This window comes from Leucoraja erinacea, chromosome 8, assembly GCF_028641065.1.
Source record: "Leucoraja erinacea ecotype New England chromosome 8, Leri_hhj_1, whole genome shotgun sequence".
NCBI lineage: Eukaryota > Metazoa > Chordata > Chondrichthyes > Rajiformes > Rajidae > Leucoraja > Leucoraja erinaceus.
The window spans coordinates 49,758,861-49,786,224 of NC_073384.1; the positions used below are offsets into that span (position 1 = coordinate 49,758,861).

At 42.9% G+C, this 27,364-nt stretch overlaps 1 protein-coding gene across 3 annotated transcripts in view; it reads right to left on the reverse strand.

The window, feature by feature from the left end:
- Window positions 1–27,364, reverse strand: part of mta3 (metastasis associated 1 family, member 3) — a 101,744-nt gene that overhangs the window by 25,868 nt on the left and 48,512 nt on the right. For all 3 annotated transcript variants that reach the window (XM_055639665.1, XM_055639667.1, XM_055639666.1), the window contains 2 exons: window positions 22,648–22,765; window positions 10,651–10,753 (listed from right to left, as the gene is read on the reverse strand). In XM_055639665.1, the coding sequence (XP_055495640.1) occupies window positions 10,651–10,753; window positions 22,648–22,765 (221 nt within the window). The remainder of the gene's footprint in view (window positions 1–10,650; window positions 10,754–22,647; window positions 22,766–27,364) is intronic.

Consider the following 27,364-nt stretch of genomic DNA (forward strand, 5'->3'; position numbering starts at 1 on the left):
GTGCATCATCAAAACAGTAAATTCACTTACTGTGAGATTCAAGAGTTTTCATAAATCCTCTGTAATTTCTCACTGCTCATGGTGTCAAATAAACACCCGGTCTATTATCTAGAAGAAGTGTTGATGTAGCAGCTTACTTGTTAATAACGCCACCACTGTAAGATTCATCTGTGATTTGGAATTTGAATTTCAGGATATATTCAATTATCCATCACGTATGAACTCCCCATTTAAACCCTGTTTTTTAAGTTGACATATGCTCCCTCTGATTACAGGAACAAGAGTGCACGCTAGGAAGTGCACATCCACTCTGCTTGCACACCATGGTTTAAAGAAATGGTGAGCTGCTACGGCAGACGCCTCCCGGCGAGCCTCGGAGTAGCCTTAGCCGGAACCCCCGCAGGCCGGAGCCCGCGGCCGGTGAAGTCCACGGCCGAGGTCAGAGCCCCCGCGGCTGACAGAGCATGTGGATGATGGAGCCTGGGTCGACAGAGCCCATGGCTGGGGCCTGGGTCGGCACCACGGAGGCGACCGGAGAGGGCCCGGCAGCGATAGTGGAGGGGTCGGTGCGGCGGTCGATGAGGGCACCAACCGATGGACGAGGATGGACCCACTGCGAGGGAAGGAACAAAGGAGAGTGGGGGGACTGCCACAAGGGAGGAGGAAGAACAACGGACAATGGGGTCCCGGCGTTGGGGTGGCGTCGTGAGGGGAGGGCGAGAACAAAGGGGGACCCGACCCGGATATTGCGTATACTTTGCAACTTTGTCGGCACCCTTATGTGGCGACTATTTGCATACCGTGGGTACGTGAACAAAGAATTTCACTGTGACTTGTCATATGTGACAATAAAGTATTCAATTCAAATCAGCCAGCCAAGATCAAGGCCACAAATAAAAATAACTTTAAATTGAATGAACTATTTATGTAAGGCATGCTTTGCTTCTTCTCACCAACTTGCCTTCTACTTGTAGTTCATTGCACTAACATTAAGCCTATAAGCTAAGGCCTTTATCATTCAAACATCCCTCTAATATTCTGCAAGGCCCATATCTACACACATGTTTCATATACACTATTAAGCTTTCTCTTAACTTCCTTCCTGCAGCTAAATATACTCTTTATGCTGAGCATCATGTTTACTTCTGGTACAGCAAAACATCAAAAGATGATATGGAATAATTTCTCATTTTGAAATAACTTTTTAGGTCATCGAAGAATACTAGATGCTGTGGAAAATATGTTCAGCTAATTGTGAATGTTAGTATTTAAATCTGTTGACTGGTTTCAAATTGGTGTCTGCTTCCACTGGAAAGTTAAAAATGTCTGCCATTGTATTTATTAATCTTATGTTTCCCAAGATTTGAAACAATGCCATAAGTCAATGTTGTAACACTTGTGAGACTAGCCAACTGTAGAGGGCAGTATTAGCACCATCAAACATTCCCATTTTGATACGTGCATGTATGAGTTTAGATTTAATTGCATGAGAACATTCTGGTGAACTTCACAATGAAACCAAAGAAATCAAAACTATACTGGTTGTCAATTATGTAGTGGTTTTACTACAGGTTAGCTCGTATTTAAAACATTAACACCATCAAACATTCACAATTTGATATATGCATTTAAGAATTAATATTTAATTGCATGAGTTAATTTACTGGTGAAATTCACAATTAAATCTTGTTAACCAATGAAACCCAAACAATTTGACTTTTTCTATAATTCTAGTCAATTCTGTAGTGGTTTTTAACATAACTGCTCGTATTAAAACTTTTATTTTATAAAGTTCCTAGTTCATTTTTGTATTTTTTTCCCTCCTCGCTACATACTTTCCTTACTTATAAGACACTAGGATTTCTTGCACTTTTGCCACCTTTTCTGTCAAACCTGCAGATTTCTCATTTGTTCTTTTTTTCAACAATTTGAGTCTCTACGTTTTTCTGAAGCAGATTATGTAAGAAAATGGGAGGCAACATTTAGAGAATAAGAGCTTTGAATGGCTGCTAGATAAAATTCCCTGACTCTCCGAGTCAAAGTCAGGATGAAATTTGCACCGGGCCCATTGGTTTGGGAGGGGGGGGGGTTTGTTTAGTTTAGAGATAGAGCTCGTAAACAGGCCCTTTGGCCCACCAAGATCACATGCATTATCCAACACACTAGGGACAACTTACAATCTTTACCAAAGCCTATTAACCTACAAACATGTACGTCTTTGGAATGTGTGAAGAACCGGAGCACCCGGGGGAAACCCACACGGTGACAGAGAGAACATACAAACTCCGTACATACAGCACCCATAGTTCGGATCAAACCCGGGTCTCTGGCGCTGCAAGATGACAACTCTACCGCTGCACCACTGTGCCACCCCTTGGTGAGAAAGGAGCTGGGTCTGAAACTGGTGTAAACATTTGGCTGGATGTTGAAGCATGAATCCCTTGAACGTTTGACGGTATTGATGTCAGGGATATCCTGCACATACAAATAAACCCTAAGGATGGCAAAGACTACATCAAATCAATGAAACAACCAAACTATCACTCAAATGAATTAAACCAGAGTGAAGTCATGTCAGAAAAATACTTCAAGCAGAACAGTGAACAGATAAGCGTAATTTTCCTGCTCCTTTGTGAGCAGCTTTCAATCACAACCATGACTACCTTCATCCCATTATATCCAATAATTTCCCCAAAACACTTTAAGAATGAACTGCAGATGCTGGAAAATCGAAAGTACACAAAAATGCTGGAGAAACTCAGCGGGTGCAGCAGCATCTATTGAGCGAAGGAGATAGGCAACGTTTCGGGCCAAAACCCTTCTTCAGGCTGATCAGTCTTCTTCAGACAGTCTGAAGAAGGGTTTCGGCCCGAAACGTTGCCTATCTCTTTTGCTCCATAGATGCTGCTGCACCTGCTGAGTTTCTCCAACATTTTTGTGTACCTCCCAAAAACTCTTGTCCCCTGCCATGTGTTATCTCAAAAATAAACTAAACTAAGTTCAGGTCTCTGCTTAGGACACATTGTTTAAAATCGGGAAGATCAGAAAGGGGCCATGAAAACATGCCAAGGGATCAGATTGGGAAGGGAGATGGATCAGAAAACAGTACAATGGGAAAATAATATAATTTACGTTGCAACTTGATATCTTTCATACCTAAAAGATAGCAGCTCTACTTCTAGCACAGAGACACAGCTAGTATATCTGCTGCAGTTCCAGTGATTGGGCATAATCCTGACTTCCAGTATTGTCTATGAGGGGTTTACATGTTCTCTCTGTGGCCATGTAGGTAATTACTCTGCTTTCCTCAAAGTGCTTTGGTTCCCTCCATGTGCGGAATTGGCATCGAAGGATGAGAAGCTGAAGCAAAGAAGTGGAAGACAAATAACCGAACGGAAACAAAGCCGAAACGCCAAATAACCGAAAGTGTACGAAGCCGAAACGCCAACTAACCGAAAGGATGGGACGCCTAAATGCAAACTAACTAACCAAAAGGGCAGGACGCCTAAAAGCCAACTCACCGAATGGCCGCTCAGCCAAAAAGTCAAATAACGGACATGACGTCGCCTGCGAGGCGGGACTTGTCAGCGATTGGTCCAGACCCCCGTGTCCATCACATCACTGGCCGATGGAGACGGGAGGGTGGGGGACATTTTCCCACACAAGCCATAGGTGACTGGGCACTCTGAACCTGAGCACCAAGTTGTAAGCGGTCCATGTGAAAGGACAGCACCTACCAACAATGAAGGCACTATGAAACCAGCTGCCGCCAGCCCTTCACATAGGACGGGGTTTTAACTCTGCATTAAAAATCAAAAAAGAGTTACATAGATTTAAAAACAAAAATGTTACATGTATAAATAGTTCTTACATTTGGGAACCTGGTTAATTAAGTGGTGGGATTATTTCCCTGTCCTAACTGTGCCTTTGCTTTAGCCAGTGGTTACATCCATTCCAGCCCTCCCTCGCAAAGATGTGAGATTTCATTAAGAGCACACTTGGATGAATAGATGCAAGCGACATTTAAAGCCTCTCTTCCATGACAGGAAGCCGATGAAATGAGACAACTGTCACACCAAAGATAGACACAAAATGCTGGAGTGACTCAGTGGGATAGGCAGCATCTCTGGAGAGAAGGAATCCTTCAGACTCAGTCTTCAGGTCGGAAGAATGGTCTCGACACAAAACCATTCTCTCCAGAGATGCTGCCTGTTCCGCTGAGTTCCTCCAGCTTTTTGTGTCCATCTTCGATTAAAATAGCTCACAGATTATCTGCTGTTGTGTGCGTGGGAGTGTTTTATGTGCGTTACGCAGGCAACCGGACGGTAATAAATAAAACGTGCTTCTTGTTGTTGGGTGGGGAGGGGTGGAATGGGTGGAGATACAATTGTTCGTTGTCATGCACACATCATCGGGCTGCCAGGGAATTTGTGTGCCCCCCATGTATTAAAAGTGATTTACTATGGCTGCCAATGCCCCCAGCCATCTGTCCCCGCGGCCGGGGTGGGGGTGAATCACCCGGTGTGGGTGTCAGGGGGTAAATCACCCCGTGTGTGGGTTAGGGTCCGGGGATGGGAGGTGAATCTCCCTGGTGTGGGAGTTGGGGTCTGATGGCGGTGCATCGCGGTCAGTGACTCTGGGTGGGTGGAGAGACCAGCCTGTCCCACATCTCTGCCCCACCCGGCGCTGCCAACACACAGCCCGTCACAGTGCGGCTGCACGTGGGGGATGAGGTGGAGGGCGGCCATGGCCGTGGGAGAGTGGGGGCTGTCCCGAGGGATGCGCTCCTTCGGCCGCTTACAACTTGGTGCTCGGGTTCAGAGAGTCACCTATGACTTGTGTCAGAAAATGACCCCCACCGTCCCATCTCCACTGGCCAGTGATGTGATGGACGCGGGGGTCTGGACCAATCGCTGACATGTCCCGCCCCCCGGGCGACGTCATGTCCGTTATTTAACTTTTTGGCTGAGTGGCCATTTGGTGAGTTGGCTTGTAGGCGACGCAGCCTTTCGTTGAGTTGGCATTTCGGCAGAGCGGCCTTTCGGTGAGTTTGCTTTTAGGCGTCCCGCCCTTTCGGTTAGTTGGCATTTCGGCGTCCCGCCCTTTCGGTTAGTTTGCTTTTAGGCGTCCCGCCCTTTCGGTTAGTTGGCATTTCGGCTTTGTTTCCATTCGGTTATTTGGCTTCCACTTCTTTGCTTCGGCTTCTCGTCCTTCGACACCACGTCCGGGTACCAGTTTCCTCCCATATCCCAAATACACGTGGATCAGTCGGCTAATTTGCATTTGTAAGGTGCCCTGAATGTGTCGGTGAGGGGGGGGAAACTAATGGGGACTTGGGAGAATAAATCAATATGAGTGGAATTAGGTGCATGGATTTGACAGGCCACAGAGCCTGTTTCTGTATTTTTTAAGCCTGACAAGAAATAATAGTTATTACATTATCATTGCAAACCATATGGATACAGCAACAATTTCTCCTTCCAAGAGAATAATACAGCAATCCATTTAAATTTGTATTCCATCCTCTGAGTGAACCATTTAATGCAAGCTATAAAGTGCCTGATAGAAAATGCTTCAGACAGACATACGAGAACAAAAAAATCCTAATGGAAAGCAAAATATACAAAACAATTCTATACAAACATCAGTCTCCTATGTTGCTCCTCAAAGAAGTAAAACCAAGATTTCAGGTGAATAAGCATTAAAGAATAGACAGTTAAAAGGTTATTTGTATTCATTGTTATTTTAGTCATATATTCTGACTTTCATTCCATTGTGTCATATTTACAATGGATATGACATTACTTAAGTTTGTTATCTTGACATTCCACTATTTCAGCTATAAAAGTTGGGATGTTATTTTACAGCTGAACAAGACATTGGTGAGGCCATTCTCTATGGGTATTGCATTTATACGCTGGTTATGCTGCTGTATGAAATAATTTAATTGTTAGTACATAGGTTATAAACTAGTACATATGTTTAATCATCATGTGGCAGGTGGATCAGAAGCTCGAGAACAATTGCCCACTTCTTTATCACTGTTCACTCAAATCTGCCACATAAATACTCTTGACTGTTGTTAATGAGGTACCGAGGTAGATATTTAACCGGGGGGAATAAAACTAAAGAACCCAAATAAAGAGAGAGGAAGGAATTTTTTTCCCTTGATAGGCACATGTGACTGATAGACCACTTAAGGGGGAGCTGAGGTGATTCTTCTTGGCATTTCAGAAATGCATTTCCCGAAATAATAGTAGAAGCTAAATCCTTCACTTAGATGTGCTATGAAGTGCCATTAAGTGCAATGCTGAAGACAATTCTCCATCACTGTTCTTTGGCCATTAAATAAAATGTGCTGAAGGTAGACACAAAATGCTGGAGTAACTCAGCGGGACAGGCAGCATCTCTGGAGAGAAGGAATGGGTGATGTTTCAGGTCGAGACCCTTCTTCAGACTGATGTCAGGGGAGTGGGTGGGACAGAGATAGAATGTAGTCAGAGACTGTAAGACTGGTGGGAGAACTGGGAAGAGAGAGGGAAAGCAAGGTCTAGTTGAAGTTAGAGAAGTCAATGTTCAGACAGCTGGGGTGCAAGCTGCCAGAGCGAAATATGAGGTGCTGCTCCTCCAATTTGCACTGGGCCTCACTGACAATGGAGGAGGCCCACAACAGAAAGATCAGATTGAGAAAGGGAGGGGGAGTTAAAGTGCTGAGCAACCAGGAGATCAGATAGGTTAAGGCAGACTGAGCGGAGGTGTTCAGCGAAACGATCGCCGAGCTTGCACTTGGTCTCACGGATGTACAGGAGGTGACACCTGGAACAGCGGATACAGTAGATGTGGTTGGAGGAGGTGCAAGTGAATCTCTGCCTCACCTGAAAAGATTGTTGGGGTCCTTGGATGGAGTTGAGGGGGGAGGTAAAGGGACAGGTGTTGCTGTTGACAGGGAAATGCTTTGCCTTCCATCACAGTGAGGAGGAAATTCATTGTAATAGATGTTTCTGTAAATTGAATTGTGTGTATGTCTTGTAGGAAATTGTCTTTGTTTGTATGGCTGTGGAAACGGAGTTTTGTTTGAGCCTCACTGAGATTCAAATGACGTAATAAATATTGTATTGTATCTCCTGTGGTTGCAGGGGAAAGTACCTGGTGTGGGGGTGGCTTGGATGGGAAGGGACGAGTTGACCAGGGAGTTGCGGGGGGGAACAGTCTCTGTGGAAAGCAGAAAGGGGTGGAGATGGGAAGATGTGGCCAGTAGAGGGATCCGCTGGAGCTGGCGAAAAAGTTGGAGGATTATATGCTGTGCGCGATGGTTGATGGGGTGGAAGGTGAGGACAAGGGGTCTCTGTCCTTGTTACAAATGGGGGGAGGGGGAGTAAGAACGGAGCTGCAGGATATCGCGGAGACCCTAGTGAGAGCCTCATTTATAATAGAAGAGGGGAATCCCCGTTTCCTAAAGAATGAGGAGATCTCCGATGACCTGGTACGGAAAACATCATCCTGCTTGCAGATGCGGCATAGACTGAGGAATTGGGAGTAGGGGATAGTGTCTTATAGGAAGCAGGGTGGGAAGAAGTGTATTGTAGATAACAATGGGAGTCAGTGGGTTTGTAATAGATGTCGGTCAATAGTCTGTCACCGGTGGATAGAGATGGTGAGATTGAGAACAGTAGGGAGATGTCAGAGATGGTCCGTGAATTTGAGTGCAGGATGGAAATTAGTCGTGAAGTTGATGAAGTCATTGAGTTCTGCATGGGTGCAGGAGGTAGCATCGATGCAGTCGTCAATGTAGAGGAGGTAGAGTTTGGGAATAGGGCCAGAGTACGTCTGGAACAAATAGCCAGGCATAGCTGGTCCATGTGCCAATGGCCTGCTCCCTTGCCATGCATTTTTTATTCTATGATGGTACTTTTAACAGGGCGGAGAGGATGACATCCCTGCAGAGAGAGCACTTAACAACTGCAATGTCAGAATTATCTTTTGTGCAACAATCAAAGCTTTATAGTAATCTACAGTATTTGGGGCAGAGAGTGGTCCTCAAGACATTTATTCCCAGAGGTGTATACTAAAAGAATTTTAGAGTCTAATCAGAAGAGACATTCTGAAATCTATTTTATTAATGTATGTGGCTTTGCAGAGATCAAGCATATTTCGTATATTAATCCAATGTGGGGAAGGCCCCTTAGCAAAACCATTTCACAGAACTAACCAGCTCAAAACCAGCTCAACAACTCTTGAATCTGATATACAGTATTATTTCTCGTTGAAAACAAAATACCCAAGCTACGAGGATCAAGTGTTCCAAAGCAATTGCCCACCCCTTCACCACTAGTCACCCAAGGCTCCCTCCCTGGATAGACACAAAGTGCTAGAGTAACTCAGCAGTTCAGGCAGCATCTCTGAACAAAATAGATATGTGACATTTCAGGTCAGGACCCTGAAGTTGTCCACGATGCAGTGACCGGCTGTTATCTTTTGGCTTCTGAAATGCACAAGTTGACTTTTTGTTTATTATTTGATTTCCTAGGTCTGGACAGCATTTTAAAGGCTAATGATTTGTTGACCATCACTAATTTAGACCTTGAGAGGGCGCTGGTGAGCTGTTTCCTTAAAACACCTACAGTCCTTCCAGAAAAGGTTTTCCCCAGTCTCTCTGTATGAGAAGAACCCAACAACAATGAAGAACCGAAGATGCATATCCAAATCATGTGAGGTCCCAGGTTTTGGAAGCGATGCGACAATAGCCTAGGTGAATAGCTACGGTGCATTTTGGAGATAGTACACATACCAGGAATGCTGGTGGTGGAAGAAAGGAGTGTGATGGATGGGGTGCACACCTAGTGTGTTGGTTCGTCCTGAATAGTTTAGTTTTGCTTTAGTTTAGTTTAGAGATACAGCATGGAAACCAGCGATCACCCGTACACTAGCTCTAACCCACACACTAAGGACAATTTAAACGGAAGCCATTTAACCTACAAGCCTGCACGCCGTTGGAATGTGGGAGGTAATTGGAACAGCTGGTGCAAACCCAGTGATCACAGGGAGGACAGATAAACTCTGTATAGACAGCGCCCTAGTCAATATCAAACCCAGGTCTTGGATGTTGTACTGCAGACAGTGGAGGAGTCAATATGGGGATGGGAAGGGAAGTTAAAGTGTTTGGCAGGTCCCTGGACTGAGTCGAGGGAGGAGGTATAGGGATCCCACTATTTCCCATCTCTACCTCTTTCTGCTTTCCACAGAGACCGTTCCCTCTGCAACTCCCTGGTTAACTCACCCTTTCCCTCGACTCTGCCCAGGGACCCTGACAATCTTTTCAGATGAGGCCAAGGTTCACTTGCACATCCTTCAACCTCATCTACTGTGTCGGCTGTCCTATATATCGGTGAGACCAAACGCAGACAGTGTTTCGCTGAACACAGTCGCTCAGTCGGTCTTGGCCTACCTGATCTCCCGGTTGCCAAACACTTTAACCCCATCTCATCCCCTTACTGATCTTTCTATACTGGGCCTCCCCTACTGTCAGAGTGAGGCCATAAGCAAATTGGGGGAACAGCACCTCATATTTTGATTGGGCAGCTTACAACTTGATTTCTCTAACTTCCCTTCTCTAAAGGGTAGAGCAAATCTTAGAGCCATGAATATAAGATAATTAAAAAACAAATACAGATTTTAACACTAAACCCATCAAGTGAATAACTTTGATTAAATTAGATTTTTAAAGCAAATAAAATTGATGCATTTAAGGGAAGGAAACCATAAGCATGGAAGAAGGAAACTATGATGGGAAGAGAGTCAATTGGAACATAAATACCCTCAAACTGGTTAAGACAAATGGTCTGTGGTTGTGTTCTATGTTTTAATAAATCCCAAGTAATATACTTAATTGCAAGATAATACTATTGGAAAATGCACATCCTCTCATCCATCTAACCCTTGGTTAGATTTATTTTCAGTCCATATATCACGGAAAACAAATCACCATATTGTTACAACTGATTCATCCAAGAGGCATCATAACCTATATCTCCGTGAGGATTGACCAATTAAATATACTGCCATTTGCTCTGTATTTTTTAACCTTTTGTGGCTGTATATCTTGAACTCCATGTGAACCAGGTCCTTTGTATCTCTTTTATATCTAACCTAGATAGGGTAGACAGTCATAACCTTTTCCCCCAGGGTGAAAATGGACAACGTTAGAGGGCATAGATATAAGGTGAGAGGGGGAAAGTTTAATGGAGATGTGTGGAGCAAGTTGTTTTTATATTAGTGGGGGCTTGGAATGCATCACCAGAGGTAGTGATTGAGGCAAATAAGAGAGTGGCATTTAGGAGGCTTTTAGATAGGCACATGGAATGGATCATGTGCAGGCAGATGAGATCAGTTCAGCCAGGCATCATGTTCGCTACAAACATTGTGGACTGGGCCTGTGCTGTACTATCCTGTCATGTGCTGTACTGTTCTATGTTAGTCGTTATTGACAGCAGTTTTGTAACCACTTTTCTAACATGTGCAAATTTGCATTTATCAATACTGCATTAATTGTCCGTCTAATTGATATGCATTCTTTCCCCCAACTTAAATAACATAATGAGATATTTTATTAGTTAACAGTGTAAACAGAGGGCTCTTTTCTCCTGAACTCACCATGCAACTACCAGGAACTGTTCTATTTGTCGATCATTCAATGGGTTGTCTGGATCCCAAATTTTCACTTCCATCTTGGATTGATCTCTGGAATCTGATTCACCTATCAACAAGAAAATAGTACGATTAATATATTTCCCTAATATAGGAAAGATTATTCAGCTAAGGTTCATGGTATTACTGTCAAGAAAACAATCACACAACCTACTGAGGTTTCCCACCTGGCCACAAGTTTTTCAGCAAATGCAAAAGGAATAGATTGATACAGAAATACTGTATACCAAAGCACAGAAAGGTTAAACACAGGAGGCCATACAACCCTTGGTATCTGTACTGTCTTAGAACAATACTGCATGGACACAGGCCCTGCAGAGCATCTTGTCCATGCTGACCAAGATGCCAACCTAAGATAGTGCCATTTGCTCGTGTTTGGACCATATCCTTCTCGGCCTTTCCTATTCATGTTAATGTGTTTTGAATGTGATACCTGCCTCAATCACTTTATCCAGCAGCTCATTCCATGTACGCACCATCCTGTGAGTGAAGAAGTTGCGCCTCAAGTTTCTTTTAAATCTATTCCCTTTTCCTTGAAACTATGGCCTCTAGTTTTTCATCCCTTTTCATAGGGGGTAAAAGGCTGGGTGCATTCATGACTTTATACACCACCTATAAGATTACTCCTTAGGTTCCCACACTCCAACCAATTAAGTCCTAACTTGCCCAACGTCTCGCTATAACTCAGACCCTGGTGACCTGGCAACATTTGTGTAAATCATCCTTGCACTTTTTCCAGTGTTCGGATAACTTTCCTATAGTATGGTAACAAAAAATCTATACACAATACCTCAACTGTGGCCCTACGAACATCTAGTACAACTACAAAAATCATCCCAATTTGTATATTTGATTGATGAAGCACGCAAGCCAAATACCTTCACCAAGGTATTAACTGTGACACCACGATCAGCAACTGTGTATTTGTACTCCTAAATTTCTCTGTTCTACAACACTTTCCAAACCCTGCCATTCACTGTAAAAGTCCTACTCTGATTTGTCTTTTCCAAATGCAGCATCTCATACTCTAGTTCAGAAAATGAATTAAACTCGAGTTGCCATTCCTCAGTCTACTTATCGAGCTGATCAAGCACCTGTCGCAATTTTGATAAACTTCTTCACTGCCGACAATATCACCTATTTCAGTCCACAAACTTAAGGGACTGTCCCACCAGCATGCAATTGCATGCATCTAGCGCAACCAAACGTGGTCGCTTGAAGCATACGGCTGCGCGGGGCCGGTCCCACTTCGAAGCGCAGAGGCATATGGAGTTGAGTGAGGCTCGTCCCGACATCGCGCGGGGCTCCGAAAATCCTGCACTGTCCGAAAATTCCGCGCGCCAACGACGTACGCAGCGTCTTGACGTCGTATGACGTCACCGCCCGGCGTGCCGATGCGTGATGACGTCACCGCCCAGCGCCGTGCGACGTCTGTGGGCGTGCGACATCTGTTGGCCCGCCTCCTTTGCAGCTGATTGGTGAGTATGATGTCGGGACCAGCCCCGCACAACTCCATACGCCTCCACAGTTCGGACTAGGGGGACTCTGTCCCTGTTACAACTAGGGGGAGGGGGAGCAAGGGCAGAGCTGCAGGGTACCGAGGAGATGTGTGCGGGCCTCATACATGATGGAAGAGGAGAACCCCTGTTCCCTAAAGATTTAAGGCATCTCGGATGGAATTTATCTCTAATATATTCTATGTTCTCTCTAATACCCTCACATCTTTTTTCTAATAAGGCAACCAGAATTTAACAATAATCCAGCTGATACCAGATCAATATTCTATAAAAGGCTCAGCATGACTTATTTTGCTATGACACTCAAAAATGAGCTTAGGTTCATCCTGTTTCCATTTATTATCCTTGCGATGTTTCTACAATGTGATTGCAGTCCACCAGTGGTAAATTAAATTGATTGGATATGATTTGGAAAGGCACACAACTGTCTATATAAGGTCCCACAGATGACAGTGCATGTCAGAGCAAAAACCAAGCTATGTGGATGAAGGAATCGTCTGTATACCTCTGAGACATGATTGTGTCGAGACACAGATCTGGGGAAGAGTGTAAAACAATTTCTGCAGCATTGCAAGTCCCAAAGAGCACAGTGGCCTCCATCATTCTTAAATGGAAGAACTTTAGAACCACCAGGACTCTTTATAGAACTGGCAGCCCGGCCAAACTGAGCAATTGAAGTAGAAGGGCCTTGGACAGGGAGGTGACCAAGAACCCGATGGTCACTCCGACAGAGCTCCAGAGTTCCTCTGTGGAGATGGGAGATCCTTCCAGAATGACAACTATATCTGCAGCACTGCACCAATCAGGTCTTTATGGTAGAGTGGCCAGATGGAAGCCACTCCTCAGTAAAAGACACATGACAGCCCACTTAGAGTATGCCAAAAGGCACCTAAAGGACTCTCAGACCATGACAAACAAGATGCTCTGGTCTGATGAAACCAAGATTGAACGATTTGGCCTGAATGCCAAGCGTCGTATCTGGAGGAAACCAAACACCACACATCACCTTGCCAATACCATACCAACGGTGAAGCATAGTGTTGGCAGCATCATACTGTGGGGATGTTTATCAGCGGCAGGAACTGGGAGACTAGTCAGGATCGAGGGAAAGATGAACTGAGCAAAGTACAGAGAGATCCTTGATGGAAACCTGCTCCAGAGCATTCTGGACCTCAGACTGGGGTGGAGGTTCACCTTCCAACAGGACAACGACCCTAAGTACACAGCCAAGGCAATGCAGGAGTGGCTTTGTGACAAGTCTGTGAATGTCCTTGAGTGGCCCAGCCAGAGTCCGGACTTGAACCCGATCAAACATCTCTGGAGGGACCTGAAAATAGCGGTGCATCAACGATCCCCATCCAAGATGACAGAGCTTGAGAGGATCTGCCGATAAGAATGGGAGAAATTACCCAAATACAGGTGTGCCAAGCTTGTAGCGTCGTACCCAAGAAGACCCACTTGGCTGTAATAGCTGCCTCAACAATGTACTGAGTAAAGGGCCTGAATACTTATGTAAATGTGATATTTCAGGGTTTTTTTTATTACTTTGCCAAAATTTCTAAACATCTGTTTTTGCTTTTTTATTATGGGGTATTGTGTGTAGATTGATGATTAAAAAAAAAGGAATTTAATCCTGTAATGTAACAAAACGCGGAAAAAATGTAGGGGTTTGAATACTTTCTGAATGCATTGTAATTAAGTTCTTACAGCAGATTGTATTTTGCTTAGGATTCCAGCATCTGCAGTCTTTTGTGTCGCAGCATAAATTGATACTTATTGATAGTTGAAGGTTTTATAAAAACATAAATTTTGCTACAATTGATTAAGTAACCAAGAACACATGGAATCGATTTCTGAGGGAAGTACTGGGAACCAGCATATCAAATTTGGGGAGGCACAGTGGCGCAGCTAAAAAGTTGCGACCTTAAAGCACCAGAGACCCAGGTTCAATCCTGACTACGGGTGCTGTCTGTACAGAGTTGGTACATTCTTCCTGTGTCCACGTGGGTTTTCTCTGGGTGCTCCAGTTTCCTCCCACTCTAAATACATACAGGTTTGTGGGTTAATAGGCTTTGGTAAGTTGTAAATTGTTCCTGGTGTGTAGGATAGTGATAGTGTACAGCGTGATCACTGGTTGGGGGCAGAAGGGCCTGCTTCCACGTTGTATCTCTAAAATGTAGCAGGAGCACATGTAAATAGCTCGTTCTAAGCTCCCCCCAGTCTAGTTTCAGTCAGTAAAATACTGAATCAAGCACTTGAGCAACTAAACTTTATTTTGGATAACACAACACAAATTCCCCTATACAATACCTAACCACCGCAGGTTCAATCCTTGTATCTGCTTGGCCAAGCCCTTCTAGACTCGTGCAAGCAGAGACACTACAAAAGGTCACGCAGTCCCAAGCGTTCTTCCAGAAGATCGACATCGGACCTCATGGGAGCTACCTTTTATAGGTCCCCGAACCTTGAGGGGCCAAACCACATGGTGGGGGGTGGTCTCTTTATAAACCAAGTAAACATATTGATAATAACAGTATATAATTGACAATTCCCTAAAGTACAATAATACCACTGATCTGGGATGTATACATCGTATTTGAAAGACAGGAAGCGGTTTGTCTCGAAGAAGATTGAGGGGGGATCATATAGAAAAGAATAATAGGGGTTGCCCGATGTTGCGGAAGTCCAGAACCCTGAGAAATCGTTTCGAGATGAGGAAAACCTTTTTCTCCAGAGAGGCTGAAACTGGAAGTTCTGCCGCAGAAGGTATCAGTTCATTGGCTATAATTAACAGGATGACCGTGGCTCTCGCAACATTATTTATGCTATTTACAATGCCCTTGCAGCGTTCCAATCGAAAGGATGCATTTAAGGTTTGTTTGGAAAACTGCTATACATTTTATCAATTTAGGAGAAACAAGGAGAACACCTGGATCCCTCACCATCCTGCATACCAGTATGAGTCTAGCTATTTTAAAATAAGGCTGTAACGTAACAAAAAGTGGAAAAAGTGAAGGGGTCAGATTACTTTCTGAATGCACTGTATCTATATCTTCACTATGAATGTGGAAACACCCTATTTTCTGATGAATTCAGGTGCAAAGTATCATTTGTCATCAGCATTCATGCGTGAGTTTCCATTTTTGTCATGAAAATGTCCCACTGCTCCATGTGCTGCTTATTTTTTCTAATATTTATGTGCCTAAACAACAGTTTTGATGTTAAGGCCATTGTTAAACCTCATCTGCCGTGCACCTGCCTATTCCAGCATCCTGTCCACAAACTCCAATAATTTATTGCTCTGCTCTTTACAGGACACATTATTGTCAAGATTTGAGTCACCTGGGTTTCTCATTGTAGGTAGCTAAACCTTTCTCATATGCTCTCTTTGCCCCACTTATTTTACTTTCACTACTTATTTACTCCTGCAATATTCCCACTGATTATTTTATGTTTAAAGAGTTTTGCTCATTGAAACCTAATTAAAATATTCTATGATAATCTTCACTTTTACATTTGAAGTGCTGAGAAATAATAATTCTGCAACAACATATTTCAATCAAAGGTTTTTTTAAACTAAATGATAAATTAACATATGGACCATGGAACTATCTGAGTTCCAATGGGCAGATATGGTCAACATCCTGCAATCCACTGACTGAGGGTATATACTCACAAAGTGGAAACGGCATGAGAATTAAGTCTTCGGCTTAAATGCATTAACAAATCTGTCAATACTGTTGAGGTCTGCCGAGCAGTGCCTTTCAAAGAAAATCCATGAATTATGACAAATATCAGATGTTTTCGATTGTAAAATACAAAAAAATAACATAACCCAAGAGTCATTTCAGCAAAAATAAAAAATCAGTTTCCCAAGTGATTGAACATTGCTGATCTCTGACATACAGTTCACCGACCAGTTACTATATTCTTACAAAAACGCTCTAAGTGCTCTGTGTGCAATAAATAAAGCTGTTCCTGCACTGCTCCCATTCATGACCCTTCTGTAAATTGAACTATTTAAACTACAATATAACAATGACACCAATTGACAAATGTTACAAATCATAAAATAAAATCGTGGGGGATATATTCCAACTGGCATTGAAACAGGAGAAAAATAATAATGGTGCAGTTGCACAAAACTGAATACAAGTCATTTTAAATGTGGTCATGAGTCTAAAGACTAACCTGACATGCACTATAAGATTGCCGTTCTTGCTCACAATTTTTAATATTTAAACAGTACATGTGGTGCATATAAACTTTTTATCTCGGAAGATCGTATATATCTCTAGAATTCTCTGCCCCTGTGGATTTGGTGGCCAGATCACCAGCTATATTTAAGATAGACATAGATAAATATTTGAAAGATTAAGGAATTGAGAGCCCAGCGAACTGACACAGAAGAGTTTTAGCAAGCATAAATCAGCCACAAACATAACAAATGGTGAGGCAAGCCTGAGAGAGCCAGATGGCCTACTCCAGCAAAAGGATTAATTTCATTTTACTGTCTGCTTTACCCGTATTCCTATGCTATAAATGTTACAAAAATAATATCTTATACTGAGATGATAATAACAATTCTACTCATTAGTCACATCTATATAATTAAAAGTCTCATCTTGACCACTTCCTGTCTGCGCTGTATATTGATTGTAGAAAAAATGCTATGATTTTTGGCCATCTTACTCACAGTCCTCCTCCGCTGGGCAGGACCCGAGGATTTTTCCCATCGATGAAAAAAAAAGTTATGAGTGTGTAAAAAACCTTGAGATCCTCGCGCCTGTCAATCACTGGGATGAAGGTAACGCCCATTCGTGGGGGGGGGAGGGGGCAGACTATAAAACCCCAGATGCCTGGACGTGACTCAGTCACTCTGCAAGATCGCAAGGGTGAAGCCACAACTCTCATTCCAAGCTGTGAATCAACTGAACTGTGAGTCTGCAATGTACTTGCAATAAATGATTTGTTAGCCCTTAATGACAATGCCATGAGTTGTTTGGCCTGCTGCTCTGCTGTGCTTGAAACGGCAATGCTATATTAGGTCCAACTGTGTTTGGAAGGAATAAAGGCTTTATTCAGTCCGACTGTGTTTGGTTCAAAAGTCCCTCTCATTTTGTGACTTCCGCTTAGTGGACAGATCGCGCTGATTGCTTAATTTCCAGTGAGTGCAGAGGTCACGCTGATTGCGGAAGTGCCGCTGACTGCGGAAGCCCCAAAGTGGAGAGGCCGCGCTCAGCCGTGTGAGTATTCAAGAAAGTTTACTGCCATATATATGGCATGTGAGTCAGTGAGTGTGTGTGTATGTGTTTGTGTGTGTGTGTGTATGTGTTTGTGAATGTGTGTGCGTGTGTGTGTCTGTGTGTGTGAGCGTGAGTGTGTGTGAGTGTCTGTGTGAGTGTCTGTGTGAGTGTCTGTGTGAGTGTCTGTGTGAGTGTCTGTGTGAGTGTCTGTGTGAGTGTCTGTGTGTGTGAGTGTCTGTGTGAGTGTGTGTGTGCGTGTGTGTGTGTGTGTTTGTGTGCCTATGTGGGTGTGCGAGTGAGTGTGTGTGTGGTCTCAGTGACTGAGCTGCCAGCCCAAGAATCCATTCAGCCCACAATGTCCATACTAACTCCAGAAAGCCCCCCCCCCCCACTGGCCAGCAATATTGTAATTGGTGGAGAGGTGGAATATTGCGTTGGGGGACCAGCCCTCCCGTGTGAAGCTGGGACAGTGTATCTAAAACAACATACACTGAGTTGCCAGAGCATATATAATTATTTTTCAGATGTTCTAAGCTATATTTGATTCCACAGGAATTGGTAATCATCTTTTTTTGTTGAATGGACCCAAATCATAAAAAAGTTCTAAGTCAAAATCTATTTTGAGATACCAGTAACAGATTGAACAATAATTTAAATTTCTAGCAGCTAGAATTAGTTTAAGTAACAATTGATTAGAAGATGTATAACTTACATTAAAACATTGGCAGAGCTTTCTCAACAAAAAGAAAATTCTGCAGTTTTTCAGAACCTAGCTAAACAAATTTATGTTTTAGTACTTCAATTTTGTTTCATAGTTCATTATGTTAAATATTTCCTAAAGGATGACAACAATAATTTGACAAAATATTAATGGCCAATTGTTTACTACAAACCTAAAATAAACATACTCATTAGATACACAGATGCATTGAAGTCATATTCAAAGTTCAGGAAATAGAACTGAAGACACGGCAGTTATCTCCTTGAATGTGAATATTTAAATAATATTTTAAGCAAAAATGGGAACACCAAACTAAATACTTCCAGGAAACGAATTCCATTTTTGCTACATTACACAAACTGTTGCTATCAGACTTTGTTCCCGCTCTTTACCCTGCCACTCACACCCCTCTCTCCACCTGAGAATATCAAACTTCAAAGGTCGAGGGGAGTCTGGAAAGAAATATATCAGATTTTGACAGAACCTTTTTCCCCAGGGTAGAAATGTCCATAACTAGAGGGCATGGCTATATGGTGAGAGGGGAAATGTTTAATGGAGATGTGCAGGGTCCGTTTCTTTTTACACATAGAGTGGGGTGGGCCTGGGACACATTGCTCAGGCTTATGGTGGAGGCAGATAGGGTAACGACATTTAAGAGGCTTTTAAATGAGTACATGAATATGTAACGGATAGAGGGATCTGGATCATGTACAGGGAGACTAGGTCAGTTAATCTGTGGATCATGTTCAACACAAACATTGTGGGCTGATTGGCCCATTCCTGTGCTGTACTGATCTATGATCTGTGTAATGAAACCGTTTCACATTTCATTGCTGCTTCCTAACGTACTAGATACCTCCACATTTTATTGTTTTATTTCAGAGCCTTAAAGGCTGTTCTGTAAAAGCATGAAGATCGCAAAATAGATAAATGATATGCCGACTGATCTTTGTTTGTCCTTCTAGAAACAGCCTTCAATTAATCACAGCTTGCGGCTATGCTTCTTTCTCTAGGACTCCAGGGAGTTAGTTCAATTTAATAATGATGTCCAACAAGCTTACCAGTATCAAGCATATATTTCACTTTGCCAGTTTAAACACATGCCTCTTGGTGTTCTGCCACAGTTTGACTTGAAGTATGGTTTAATTAGCAGTGTCAAGGTTCTATTTTGTCACAGAACTACCTTATCTACCCACACGGGTCCCTTTTTAAATCAAACATAGAAAAGCCCAAGTCTTTAGTTTGAATCTTTTTCGTTTTTGAGATACAGCGAGGAAAAGGGCCCTTCAGCCCACCGAGTCTGCACACACCAGTGATCCCCACACACTAACATTATCCTACACACAATAGGGATAACTTACATTTATACCAAGCCAATTTACCTACAAACCCGTACATCTTTGGAGTATGGGAGGACACCGAAGATTTCAGAGCTAAACCACGCAGGTCACGGGTAGAACGTACAAACTCTGTACAGACAAGCTCCCGAAGTCAGGATCGAACCAGAGTCTCTGGCGCTCTAAGGCAACCACTGCGCCGCTCTTCCTCAGGTTAATTTAGTGCCATGCATACATATTCAATATATTTTTCTCATCACGTATCTTTCATCAATCCACTCGCTGAAACTTACAAGTGATAGGGCTTTATGCATAGCACCTTCAAAATGAAATTCCTACACCAATTTACCTTTGTTGTACCCCCCCCCCCCCCCCCCCCCCCCCCCCCCCCCCCCCCCCAAACCCCAACAACGAAGGTCCAAGATGAGACACTGGAAGACAGACTACTTTGCACCTCACGCGGCACTTATCTGTAGAGCCAAACATTGATAATGTAATCGCCTTCACAGCATTTCGTCATCTGAGAAAAAAGGTATTTAAAAATCAAAATCTCAACCTGGCACTAAGCTCAAGGCCAGCATTGATCACCATCTTCCCATATGCTTCTTGGACAGGACTACCCAAACCTGATACCTCAAAGCACTGGAGAGATGCCAGTAGCGTACTTTCCACAAAGTCACACATATTCACTGGCAGAATAAGCAAATCTAATATTCTGACCTGCAGATAATCTGTCACAAAGTCAATCGTTAGCAAGAAATTACCAGGGTAGATGCAAAATGCTGGAAGTATAACAGCGGGTTAGGCAGCATCTTTGGAGAAAAGGAATAGGTGACGTTTTGGGTCAAGAGTGTTCTATTGTCATATGTCTCAGATAGAACATTGAAATTCTTACTTGCAGCAGCACAACAGAATATGTAAACATAGTACACTGTAAACAATATAACAATACAAGTTAACTATACAAGAAGTTGAGACCCTTCTTCAGACTTCAGTTACTTGAAATGATAGACATCAATATTCAGAGTGCTGGGTTGCAAGCTGTCCAAACAAACTGAGGTGCGTGCAGTTCCTCCAATTTGAACCTGGCCTCACTGACAGTGGAGGAGGCCTAAAACAGGAAGGTCAGTATGCGAATGAGAAGGGGAGTTAAAATGTTTGGCAACCGGGAGATCGTGTCGGCATAGGCAGACTGAGCGTAAACGTTCAGCAAATTAATCAGCAAGTCTACACTTGGCCTCGCCGATATATAGGAGCCCATACCGGGAACAACAGATACAGTAGATGAGGTTGGAGGAGGTGCAAGTGAACCTCTGCCTCACCCGAAAGGACTGTTGGGATCCCTGGATGGAGTTGAGGAGGTAATGTTGCAATAGGTAAGAACAATAACAACCTTGAAACTGTCTTGTGCTGCCCATGGAACAGAGAGAAATTGCTCGATCACAATCTCATTGATCTGCTGGACTTGCCAGGTGCCATTTCATTATATAAAATGATGTATTAAAGAAGAATGATGGCTCAATATTTCCCATATTGAGTATTTCATTGTAAAACTGTAATTCTTAGCTTTCAGGTACAATGTTTCGAATGGTGAGTATACAGCACCTGCTCAGCACTACCAAGAACAACTCTGCACTTGTTGTAAACACACTCAAGGAACAAATTCACAGCATCCCAACTGGGCAGAGCATATTCCAATACTAAATGTTTACTCAATCTGTGGGAGGTATAGGTGGGATAGATAATCCGCGTTCCCACAGTGGAAATGTCAAATACCAGAGGGCATGGGTTTAAGTTGGGAGTGGATAGGAGATGCAAAATGTTTTATTTGACTTCAATGACGGCCATGTGTATGGGGAAGATAGTAAATGAATGCTTCTCATCCGTTTTTATTTACCGAGAGAGTGGCAGGTCCCTGGAATGTAATGATCGGGGAGGTGGTGGAAGAGTTACTCTAACAACATCTAAGAGGCATTTAGGCAGGCAGGGAATGTGGAACACATGCAGGAAGATGGAATTTGTGTACATTGGCATCATGGTCGATCCAAACATGATGGGCAGAAGGGCTTGTTCCTGTGCGGTACTGTCGCATGTTCTTAAATGAATTAATTTACACAATACATTATAACACTTTCCTACTTTTATTAATTGCAATCAGAAATATTCATGGAGATTGCAAATGCATTGCACCATATAGCGGCAGATTATTATATCATTCAAGAGATTACTCCCTCGAGCCACTTAAGAGACAACATGGCATTAGGAGAATGTTGTATTACGCATGTGAGCTCTCCATGAGACTTTCAGAGCTTCTCTGGAGATAAATCTTCATAACACAGTCTTTTGATTAATAGTTTCTTTATTGTTGAAGAAAAACAGTAGGATGATCCAGTGGTCTCAGTGGACTAGAAACATAGAAACATAGAAATTAGGTGCAGGAGTAGGCCATTCGGCCCTTCGAGCCTGCACCGCCATTCAATGTGATCATGGCTGATCATCCAACTCAGTATCCCGTACCTGCCTTCTCTCCATACCCCATGATCCCCTTAGCCACAAGGGCCACATCTAACTCTCTCTTAAATATAGCCAATGAACTGGCCTCAACTACCCTCTGTGGCAGAGAGTTCCAGAGATTCACCACTCTCTGTGTGAAAAAAGTTCTTCTCATCTCGGTTTTAAAGGATTTCCCCCTTATCCTTAAGCTGTGACCCCTTGTCCTGGACTTCCCCAACATCGGGAACAATCTTCCTGCATCTAGCCTGTCCAACCCCTTAAGAATTTTGTAAGTTTCTATAAGATCCCCTCTCAATCTCCTAAATTCTAGAGAGTATAAACCAAGTCTATCCAGTCTTTCTTCATAAGACAGTCCTGACATCCCAGGAATCAGTCTGGTGAACCGTCTCTGCACTCCCTCTATGGCAATAATGTCCTTCCTCTATCTTTGTACACTTTGCTAATCGAGGATGTACTTAGGTATAGCAATAGTTTACTGGACTATACGTAAGAAATGAATTTCACTGCGTTTATTCACACGTGACAATAAAAGCACCATTGAACCATTGAACTTCTTTGAGCAAACACATGCCATAGATTCACGTTGTACAAAGAAACAACAATCTTACCTTCATTCAGCATGTCTGAAATATCTGCTTGGTATCGAGTGCCTACACGTATTTCCCCTTTGTCCGCTAGGAGCGTTTTCTGTGAGGGATCATACACCAAGAAGTAGAAAAAACTATCCTGCATGACAGAAGATAAGTATTTTTTTAAACAAACTTGTGAAAGTTACCAGTCAAACTTATGAAAAAACACTCAAAAGGGATCAAAATTATCACAGCAGGCACAGTGGCTGCATTACAGCACAGAGACCCAGGTTTAATCCTGACCACGTATGCTGTCTGTATGGAGTTTATACAGTGCCCTCACTAATGTTTGGGCCAAGGATCCATCATTTATTTATTTAGCTCTGTACTCCACAATTTGAGATTTGTAATAGAAAAAAATCACAGCTGAAAAAAATCTGATTTTATTAAAGGGTATTTTTTATACATTTTAGTATGACCATGTAGAAATGACAGCTGTGTTTATACATTGTCCACAAATTTCAGAGCACCATGATGTTTGGGACACATGGCTTCACATGTGTTTATAGTTACTCATGTGTGTTTAAATGCCTCCTTAATACAGGTATAAGAGAGCTCTAAGCACCTAGTCATTCCTCCAATCTTTCCAGCACCTTTGGAAACTTTTATTGCTGTTTATCAACATAAGGACCAAAGTTGTGCCAATGAAAGTCAAATAAGCCATTATGGGACTGAGAAACAAGAATAAAACTGTTAGAGATATCAGCTAAACCAAAATCAACTGTTTGGAACATCATTAAGAGAGAGCACTGTTCACAAAGGGACTAGCAGGCCAAGGAAGACCTCCACAGCTGATGACAGAAGAATTTTCTCTATAATAAAGAAAAAAACTCTAACACCTGTTCGACAGATCAGAAACATTCTTCAAGAGTCAGGTGTGGATTTGTTAAATGACTGCAGAAGACTTCATGAACAGAAATACAGAGGCCACACTGCAAGATGCAAGCCACTGGTTGGCCGCAAAAATAGGATGGCCGGGTTACAGTTTATCATGAAGCACTTAAAAGAGCAGCCATAGTTCTGGAAAAGGTCTTGTGGAGAGATGAGATGAATAATATATCAGAGTGATGGCAAGAGAAAAGTATGGTGGAGAGAAGGAACTGCCCAAGATCCAAAGCATACCACCTCATCTGTGAAACACGGTGTTGAGGGTATCGCTGCTGAAGGTACTGACTCACTTATCTTCATTGATACAACTCCTGATGGTAGTAGCATAATGAATTCTGAAGTGTATAGACACATCCTATCTGCTCAAGTTCAAACAGATGCCTCCAAACTCATTGGCCGACGTTTCATTCTACAGCAAGACAATGATCCCAAACATACTGCTAAAGTTTTTCAAAGCTAAAAAATGGTCAATTCTTGAGTGGCCAAGTCAATCCCACAATCTGAACCCAATTGAGCATGCCTTTTATATGCTGAAGAGGAAAATGAAGGGAACTAGCCCCCCCAAAAAAGCATAAGCTAAAGATTGCTGCAATACAGGCCTGGTAGAGCATCACAAGAGAGGACACCCAGCAACTGGTGATGTCCATGAATCGCAGACTTCAAGCGGTCATTGCATGCAAAGGATATGCAATAAAATACTAAACATGACTACTTTCATTTACATGACATTGCTGTGTCCCAAACATTATGGTGCCCTGAAATGGGGGGACAATGTATAAACACTGCTGTAATTTCTACATGGAGAAACCAAAATGTATAAAAATAGCCTTTATTAAAATATATATATATATTTGACAATGTGCACTTTTTTCTATTACAAATCTCAAATTGTGGAGTTGTAGAGATCCAAACATTGTGAACAAAACAGTGTCTTTATTAACAAATACAGTTTTTGCACACATGCGCGTTTAGTAAAGACTTGAGTAAAGTTCCTGCCGTTGTTATAGGGTGCACTAGTTGACTGACGACTTACTCATCACCAACTCCCACCAAAACTCTGTCGCTTGATAGTCCCAGCTCTCCTGACGAGGGTTCTAGCAATAAGTGGCTTGACCACCAGACGTCGCCACAGCGGCAAATAAATAAATGATGGGTCTTTGTCCCAAACATTATGGATGGCACTGTACGTTCTCCTTGTGACCCTGTGGGGTCTTATCTAGGGTGCTCAGGTTTCCTCCAACATTCCAAATATGTGCAGGTTTGTAAGTTAATTGTCTGTGATAAATTGTCCCTAGTGTGCAGAATAGAATTTGTGTATGAGTGATCACTGGTTAACACGGACTTGATGGGCTTTACAGCCCATTTCCACATTTTATTTCGAAACTAAACGAAGTTGCCATCACTTTAATTTCCCACAGAAGGGCAGAGGGTGGATATTAACAATTGATATCTACAAGCCGAAAACAAACTTTGGAAACAGGTTCAGGCACAGAATGCACTTAATCTGTGCAGTTACCCATGTCATTCATTGTGCAATATTTATTGCATTTACCTGCCTTATCAGTCCATGACATTTCATAAGAGCTGATAGTCCTGGTACTGAAGATGAAGTGGAAATTAATGGCAGAAAGACAGCGATTCAAACTGTTGATGAATGACAGAACACCTTCTTACCTGGCAACGTAACACTAAACCATAGAGGATATTGATAGAATCAATGGCTTGTATTGTATTGTATTGTATTGTATATCTTTATTGTCATTTCCTGAGTATTCGCATACCCAGAGGAAAAACAAAAAAACGTTGCTCAACCAGTGTCCATTCAGTGTGCATGAAAAAATAAATTGAAATAAAAATACATGTATCATGAACAAATTTAACACTCTACTAAACATTCAACACCCGTTCCGACCGGCAGCGGCACAACAGTGGCTCTGCTGCAGTGTGGGGGTTTGTGCGGGATACTTGGCAGGGGGCAAAGTCCATTTAACAGTCTTATAGCCTGTGGGAAGAAGCTGAGGAGCATCCTGCTGGTTTTGCAGCTAATGCTCCTGTACCTCTTCCCAGATGGGAGGATGGAGAAAATGTCATGCGATGGGTGGTAAGGGTCTTTGATGATGGAGATGGCTCTGTTGATACATCTCTTCCTGTATATGTCCAGCAGGAAGGGGAGTGGAGCACCAATAATCCTGCTTGCGGTCTTCACTATCCTGTCTAGTTGGTGCCGTTCGTACGCCTTGCAGCTCCCGAACCAGGAAGTGATGCCGTAGGTCAGTGTGCTCTCGACAGACCCCTATAAAAAGTCCGTAGGTGTGTAGTGGGGAGGCCTGCTTTACGTAGTCTTCGGAGAGGGTGAAGTCGCTGCTGGGCTCTCTTGACCAGAGCTGTGGTGTTGGCCGTGGACGTCAGGTCATCAGACAGATGTAGTCCTAGGAACTTCATGCTGCTGACCCTTTCCACATCAGCTCCGTCGATGTGCAGAGGTGTATGGTGTTGTTTCCCCGCCCTCCTGAAGTCAACCACCATCTCCCTAGTTTTTCCCACGTTAAGAATGAGGTTGTGGGCTTCAATCCCCACTGAAGAACTTAGAAAACTCCATTGAAAGTACAAACAAATACTAAGTATTATACTGAAAAAAATAGCTTGTTATAATATACAGAGACTTCAGGCAAGGAAGATATCAACCAGTGAGCCTAACATCTACAGTAAGTTAGTTACTGGAGAGGATTCTGAGGGTTAAGATATATATGCATTTGGATATACAGGGGCTGATTAGGGATGCAGCATGGTTTTGTACATATGAGATCGTGTTTTATGAATTTGATTGAGTTATTTGAAGAGGTAATCAAAAAGGTTGTCAAATGCAAAGCTGCAAACATTGTCTATATGGACTTCAGCAAGGCTGATATAGTTCTGCACAGTCGGCTGCACTGGAAGGTTAGATCATACAGCATCCAGGGAGAGCTAGCTAATTGAGTACAGAATTGGCTTGATGGAAGGAAGCAGTGCACTGTGGTGGAAAGGTGATTGATGGACTGGAGGCCTGTGACGAGTGGCATGTCTCAGGGATTTGTGCTGTGCCTATTGCTGTTTGCGGTTTATATCAACAATTTCAATGAGAATGAATAGTAAATTTGCAAATGACACTAAACTGGGTGGTATTGTAGACAGTGAGGATGGTTATCAAAAATTACAGCAGGATCTTAATCAGCTGGGGAATGGCTAATGGCTAAAGTAGATAAGTGCGAGGTGTTGCATTTGAGTCAAACTAGAGCAGTAATGAAAAAAAACCAAGGCAGGAATGAAAGAAAAAGAGCAAACCCTTCATAGTGAATGTGGAGTGGTGTGAGCAGAAGGCTCGAGGAGTACAGGTACATAACTCCCCGACAGTCGAGTCACACATAGATAAGGTGGTAAAGAACGTTTTCGGTACATTAAAATTCATCACAGGGTATCGAGTATAGAAGTTTGGATTATAAGATATAGGAGCAGAAGTAGGCCATTCGGCCCACCAAGTCTGCTCTGCCATTAAACCATGGCTGATTGTCCCTCATGCAGGATAGAATATCCTAGTAGAATATTGTGAACAATTTTAGGCATCATATCTGAGGAAGGATGTACTGGCTCCAGAGAGGGTCCAGAGGAGTTTACAAGAATGATCCCAGGAAAGAGTAGGTTAACCTATGATGAACGTTTGTTCGGAATGTCCTGTAATCGCTGGAGTTTAGAAGAATGAGGGGGGGGGGGGGGGGGGAACCTCATTGAAGCATACAGAATAGTGAAAGGCTTGCATAGAGTGGATGTGGAG